This window comes from Triticum aestivum, chromosome 7D (assembly GCF_018294505.1).
Source record: "Triticum aestivum cultivar Chinese Spring chromosome 7D, IWGSC CS RefSeq v2.1, whole genome shotgun sequence".
Taxonomy (NCBI): Eukaryota; Viridiplantae; Streptophyta; class Magnoliopsida; order Poales; family Poaceae; genus Triticum; species Triticum aestivum.
In genome coordinates this window covers 154,632,741-154,639,776 of record NC_057814.1, presented here as the reverse complement: position 1 = coordinate 154,639,776, position 7,036 = coordinate 154,632,741, and the positions used below count along the sequence as shown (strand labels likewise).

At 43.7% G+C, this 7,036-nt stretch overlaps 1 protein-coding gene across 1 annotated transcript; it reads left to right on the top strand.

Annotated features, from left to right (window-relative positions):
* The first annotated feature begins 988 nt into the window (after positions 1-988).
* On the top strand, positions 989-6,518 carry LOC123165129 (chaperone protein dnaJ 16). The gene is made up of 12 exons (XM_044582763.1): positions 989-1,481; positions 1,839-1,962; positions 2,039-2,121; positions 2,209-2,320; positions 2,395-2,499; positions 4,318-4,368; positions 5,026-5,112; positions 5,197-5,305; positions 5,384-5,532; positions 5,629-5,682; positions 5,759-6,045; positions 6,148-6,518. The coding sequence occupies exons 1-11, from the start codon at positions 1,321-1,323 to the stop codon at positions 6,035-6,037; spliced, it is 1,314 nt and encodes a 437-aa protein (XP_044438698.1). The 5' UTR covers positions 989-1,320; the 3' UTR covers positions 6,038-6,045; positions 6,148-6,518.
* The last annotated feature ends 518 nt before the right edge of the window (positions 6,519-7,036 follow it).

The following is a 7,036-nucleotide window of genomic DNA, read 5'->3' as shown; positions in this document are numbered from 1 at the left end:
CAATGAAACATGCACTTGGAAGAGGAGGGGACGTACTTGCAGGCCTAGCCGAGGCCCAACCCAATACAGAATACACTTGGAAGAGGAGGGGACGTACTTGCAGGCCTAGCCGAGGCCCAACCCAATACAGAATAGACTTGGAAGAGGAGGGGACGTAGAGGAATCGGAACACCGAGCCAACGCAAGGAACGAATCGTTTTTTAACAAAAAAAACCTCTTCCTCCTTTTGAATCTCAGCCGTCAATCTTTATGATACAGATAAAATCAAGGAACGGAAAAGAGTGAAGAACTATGAAAGTCTCCCTCCTTTAATATTAGGGTATAGATTTATTCTTACGGCAAATATTGTGGAATGTTTAACGGTGCCATAGTGATTTTGTCAATCTTTGCGGTGTCTACAAATGATGAAGTTAGGGATGTGCGGATGCGTCGGGCTGAGAAAACAGAGGAAAAACTCACAGCTGAGAAAACAGAGGAAAAACTCAAAGCTGGAGATCTTGCCGGCGGGTAGAAAACGTCGGCCGGCCGGCGCCCGCCTTAACTAGCCGCTATCCCGGGCACCCTGACCCAACGGGAGGATATCTGGTGCTCCAGGAGCTTTTCAACCGTTAGATCTGAGATCCGAAGGCCGAGGAGAGAGCTCACGCTTTTATTCAAAAACATCCTCAGAAATTTGGTATTGCAAATCGGGTTCAGCGCATCTGTAGATGATCGTTGGATTTCAGATCCAATGCCTGAGAAGCTCTTGGAGCACCTATAGCATCTGATATTTTCCCCTGACCCAACTGCCGTTCACGTGCAGGAGCAGCCGACGGCCGCACGAGGCCTACCACTACCGGTTAACCGCCAGCCAGAGCCAACGCTCGGCTCAGTCAGTCCAGCCTGCGCCCCCTCCACCGCCGCCCCCGGCCCCACAACGGATGCACCAACCCCACTGAGCGCCGGGCCCCACCGCGAGGCACACCTAATATGACGCCACCTCCCCCACCCACCTCACTCTCTCTCCAGCCCTCCCTCCTCGTTTTGCCGGCCTCCCTCGCCACCTCGCCTCGCCTCGCCCTGCCCTCCATTTCGAATCCCGCACAGCCGACGTCTAGCGGGGCGCGCCGCCGCAGCGACGGGGAGGGGGCTGTGACCCTATCCCGCCGCGCCACCCCCCCTTCCGGCCGGCCGCTCGCGGCGCGCGCGTCGGGCGGGGCGTGACCGGGACGTTCTGCGGGGGCGAGATCTCACAGCCCGCGCGTGCTGCGGCTGGGATTGTGGAGGTTTGGAAGCGGCCGGTGGGAGCTGCAGCGGAGGAGGAGGAAGAGGGCCGCGGCCATGGCGGGGTCGAGGTTCGGGTCGTTCAAGTCGGACAAGGGGGACTCGGCCGCGGCGGCGGCGGCGCCGCCGCAGAGGAAGGACCCGTACGAGGTGCTCGGTGTGGCCCGCACCGCCACCGACCAGGAGATCAAGAGCGCCTTCCGCCGCATGGCGCTCAAGTAAGGCCGCTCGCCGGCTCTGTCTCAGATTCGGGCTATCTTCGTGCTGCTGTTGTTGTTTTTTTCCCCCTCACCACACTGGTGTGGCGTGTCCGTGTTTAGGTGGGAGGTTTCGTTCGTATGTGCGCGGAACAGTGCGCATTTTGGACATCATTCAGGCACCTTTGCGTGTGCTTGTTTAGTGAAGTTTTCAGCTACGTCTGTCACCAATTGCGTGTTTAGGCTTTTCTTTCCAGTCTCGGTTGGGGGCCACTTTTTTTCTTTTCAAAACGTTTATCGGTGCATGTAATGGTAGCTTGATGTAGAAATCAAGTACATACTGATTTCAGTGTTGTTGTTACTGCTAAATTTCGGCAGGTACCATCCGGATAAGAATGCTGATGACCCTGTCGCATCAGACAAGTTCCAGGAAGTCACCTTTTCTTACAGCATTCTGTCGGATCCCCATAAGAGGCGGCAGTACGACACGTCAGGATTCGAGGTAATCAACTGATGAATCGGTGTGTGTTAACCATTTTATCTGAACATGGTATGGTAACTGTTGCACGATGTTTCAGGCCATCGAAACTGATAGCCAGGAATTGGAGCTGGACCTATCCAGTCTCAATACCGTAAACACCATGTTTGCAGCTATTTTCAGGTACACTTTCTAAATGGTACATTTTTCCTCCAGTAATTTGCTAGCCTGTGCCTTGCTGTTGTTTTGATTTTATGCACATATATGCAGCAAGCTTGGTGTACCAATTAAGACAACTGTTTCAGCAACTGTTTTGGAGGAAGCATTAAATGGGTCTATTGTGGTTTCGCAGCTCCAGCTAGGAAACCCTGTGCGCAAGAAGGTTGGCAACTAGCTGTCCATTATGTGATGTTTCTTTTCCGTGTTAGTAAGACTTAAGTTGTTGCATGTGTCCAGGTGGAAAAGCAAACAGCTCATTTTTATTCTGTAGACATCACAGAACAGGAAGCTAAGAAGGGGCTAGTTTGCCGTGTGCATTCAACTGAAAAAAGCAAATTTAAGGTCGGTTTTCAGAAGCAAAATACCTTTCCTATTATTTCCTCTGTTTAAGTTCACTCAATGGATGTGTAATTCTGTGATATGTGAGAGTATTGTTCAAACTTTTTATTTGTGTGTCGTGGAGAATGTATGATTCCTTGTAAGATTCCATGAGGTAAACATCTGGCTCTCCTTTTTTACAATGATTGAACTACAACCATATTAGTACTGCCAATTCTTCCTTCTCTTTCAGTTTGCGCTCCTGTTTTCACTTTCTTAAGTGCACTGTGTGACTGACTAAAGGACCCTGCCACTCTCCTTAGCCAAGTTTTTGGTTTGTAGCCATGACTTAGGTGTGTGGCGTGCCAAACCTTTTGTTGTAGTTAGGTCTCATGAATCATAGACCTATGAAGGTTTCACAAGATCACTTGACCAAGCTAAGTTGTAGCTTCATCATTCTTAGCCACAAGTTAGCCATGTTAGGCCAAAAATGTTTGGCATGCTTAGGTACTCTTAGGTTTCAACCAAACAGGCCCTTTATTCATACGAGATTGCTTTTGGTTGCCACAAATGAAACAAAAAGACAAACTGACCTTTTGCTTGAAGTCCAGTGGGTAGATTGAGCATGTAGAATGCAGTGTGGGTGATCCTACTATGTAGGTAGGGGTAATAGTTTGTTCACGGCTCTAGGTTCAATTGGAAGGTTACTATTCAACAAATCTTGGCAGAAATGAGTCATATAAGGCCATCTCCCATAGCAGAGATAAGTGTGTTTCCCATGGCTCCACATTATCTTGTATCAATATTTTAGACAGCCACGAGCCCACTAAAGTGGTAGAGACAATGGTTTACTCTATTGAACACTGAAAATTGGCCCACATGCTCTGTGCCGATAGACGTAAGAGATGGCCTGGGTTTTCTACTTGTCTTTGGAGTTCTCTTTCTTCCAGATCACCCAAAATCCAACATGGCAAAGCTAATAGACAACCCACATCACACTATTTTCATGCCGAGAGTCAGAATTGTTTAACATATTATTAGGTGATAAAAAATAGTTTTGCCCTACCAGGTTATAACTAACATGCATTGGCACATGTGCTGTGACTCTCAAGAGGGAGGGAGGGCCCAAGACATCTCACATCCAAGAGTATGGAGTATGCAGGCCAGTGTTTAAAGATTGATGGGGAGATCCCCATTCTGATGGTATCTAGCATTAACTAACCATGATGTGATAGTGACAATTATTGTCTATGCTGTGATACGAGTTATATTAGGGCAATGTTTAACCCATAAACTTGTCACTATATGGTAGCCCTTTTCTGCCAAAGCCATAATTTTATTGGAACTGTGATGTACATGAGGTCACGGGTTCGAGTCCTGGAAACAGCCTCTTGCAGAAATGTTTGGAATGGCTTCGTACTATAGACCCAAAGTGGTCAGACCCTTCCCCGGACCCTGCGCAAGCGGGACGTGCACTGGGCTGCCCTTTTTGTGATGTACATCTACTTCCTCTGTACTATAGACCCAAAGTGGTCAGAACTGTGATATATTTCTTTACAAAGGGAGTACAAAGTAGCCAGTGAAGGAAACAGTTCTAGGAATATATTTGACAAAACCCTAATATTATTCCCTGGTGTAACTATTTTTTTGTATACACCTGTTTTTCTGAGGCTGTACAATTTTTTTATGAGATGAGTTTTTTTATTGTGCTATGTCTGTCATAGTTTAAGCATTTAGTGCATGTTCTATTCAATGGATATTTGAAGCGCTCCAAATTTCACAATGTTTTCCTTTACTTGGGCCTTTATAGAACATGACTCTGTTTTTTTTCTTTAATTGCAGCTGCTTTATTTTGAGCTCGAAGAAAATGGTGGGTTGAGCCTTGCACTTCAGGTACATATACCAAACTTATTTCACTCCTTTTTCCCATTGATACTAAAAGAAATGCTTATTCATATATAACTTAAATAATTTAAATCGGCTGGAGGAGTCAAGCATCAGTGCATCACTATTACTCCCTCTGTAATTACTCACTATTACTACTTTAGTGATCTAAACGCTCTTATATTTCTTTACAGAGGGAGTATATACTACTCTGAGCAATATAATTTGTGAACTATTTGTCTTAATAATTTATTATTATTATTATTTAAAGTATGACAATATGAAATAGCACATCACCTGTGGTATTACAGTATTACTCCTTTCGTTCATAAATATAAGATGTTTTAGATATTTCAATATGGACTACATACGGACTGAAATGAGTGAACAAACACATTGAAAACGTGTCTATATACATCTGATTCACAAAAAAGTTGGAACATCTTATATTTCTGAACAGAGGGAGTACTAAACTTGACATGAACAAGTTAGAGGATCTGTATTTTTTTGTATGGTAGATTTATTCTTAAACTGCAATGCCATGAAAGTAGCAAATATTTGCTTGGATGAGCTTCCGTTTATCAAATGTACTAGAACAACTGTTGTGTTTAGATTTGTGATGTGTTGCTGCTTGAGTATGTTTCACTAACATGCAGCTTGCTGCAGGAAGATAGTGTAAAGGCCAGCAAAGTTTCTTCTGCAGGAATGTACTTTCTTGGGTTCCCTGTGTATCGTTTTGAGCAAAATAACTCAGTGAGTTTACAAAAGTTCTTCTCTTTGGGTTATCCAAGTGATTCGATGGTATTTTCCACCTTTCTAAGCTCCGGTTACTTTCAGGCACCAGCTGCGAAGGATCCTGATAGTGCATTCTTTAAAAGGTTGGATAGTTTCCAACCATGTGACATTAATGAACTGAAACCAGGAACCCACTTTTTTGCCGTCTATGGTAATGTCGTTTATTGATTGCTGTGGTGTTAATTAACTTAGGCAGTGTGGGACATCCTAAACTCGATTCCTAATTCAGGTGACAATTTCTTCAAAAGTGCAACATATACTATAGAGATTGTTTGCGCTGAATCTTTCCCTACTGAAAAGGAGAAGCTACAGAGTGTTGAGGCAAAGATACTCACAAAAAGAGCTGAGCTGTCTAAATTCGAGACAGAGTACCGTGAAGTATGTGCTCACTGTTCTTTACATTTATTTTCTATCAGGTTCTTTCTTTGCACATCAGCATGGCAGGGTTACATTCTTAAACAACACGATTTGCAGGTCTTGGCAAAGTTCACAGAAATGACTAGCAAATACACACAAGAAATGCAAACGGTATGTTTGGTTCTGATGCTTTAGCTCATTTTGCTCCTTATGATGGTCTGATCTGGGTATTCGTGGCCTTCTGTAGATTGACGAGCTTCTTAATGAAAGGAATGTAATCCATGCATCCTATACCAACAATCCACCTCTAAAACGGACTTCGAGCAGGAATAAATCTAAATCATCACCTTCTTTCAAATTTGATGAAGAAAAAAACCAGAGGAAAGAAAAGAAAGTGAAGGATCAGCACATGGAGGGCTGCGGAAGTGAAGATGACGACTCGAGTGAAAAGAAAACCAAAGAGCGGTTCCCAAGGAAGAGATGGCTAAACATCCCTTTCAAAGTTGACAGGAGAAAGCCATGCTGACCATAATGGTAATAAGTTAATAACCTAGTCTTCTTCAGCTGTGCTGTTCTGCTGTGAATCATCCTCTGCACCACAGTACTAATATTTCACATTTTATGCTGTTTCTGTAGGTAAGCGTACAAGTGAAATACAAACTATTTTCATTTTGACTGCCCCAGAAGAACTCCTTCGCCGTTACCTCTTTCCTTAGTGTTGTCTTACTATATTTCCTGCAAAGATTGGGTGCAACCCTGAGTTCATATGATGTATGGCTACGAGGCACGAGTACTCGTAGCTTCTAAGGTCCCCTGCTGCCACCGTAGTCCAGTTCCATATTCTTTCGAGTGTGATAATGTCAATTTTGATTTCATTGGCTGTGTAATCAGTTGTAAATATTAGTTATCTCGTCTCTGTTGCACATTGTCTCTTTCCCCGCCTTGGACTCCTGATGTGTAATTAACCAAACACTATTTTCCCCTCCCGTGAATTCATTTGTAGTTTACTGGAAAATATGAGCAATATTCAAATGACCATAATTCACAAGTAAAAATGATATGGTATTCCAACGTGTAGTTAACATTTCTAGTGGAAAGTAAAATATTTAGAACATAGCATGATATGGTATTATAAACAAAGACACAAGGTAGTACAGAGCTTGGGTGATATCTCACAGCAGGCCAAGAAACGTGTGAACACTTGGAAATCCAGTCGTGAAAATTTGTGGGCAATTTTGTATATAAAAACTGAAAGTAAATCATAAATATTCCGAAATACTAGGAAATCGAGGAAATTTATGTGCTTATGAACTGAACACACGTTGGATGGGTCAATGAAGTGCACGGGTTTGATCTAAAACATCCGCTCAAATTACGATGAGAAGAATTTACCTTTTTAATTCTTAACGGTTTATCACAAGTTTGGGTGTCCATAATTGCTTGCCGATCACAGGTTTACATAACTGCATATGGGAGAGAAATTGGGTAAGTCAACCTAGCTGAAAGTGGACGTTTTGCGCGAATA

Bases quoted from the DNA above. Each gene is read 5' to 3' on its own strand.
- LOC123165129 (XM_044582763.1), top strand. From the start codon at position 1,321: ATGGCGGGGTCGAGGTTCGGGTCGTTCAAGTCGGACAAGGGGGACTCG. The intron at 1,963-2,038 runs GTAATCAACTGA...ACGATGTTTCAG, and splicing joins ACGACACGTCAGGATTCGAG to GCCATCGAAACTGATAGCCA. The intron at 5,683-5,758 runs GTATGTTTGGTT...GGCCTTCTGTAG, and splicing joins ACACACAAGAAATGCAAACG to ATTGACGAGCTTCTTAATGA.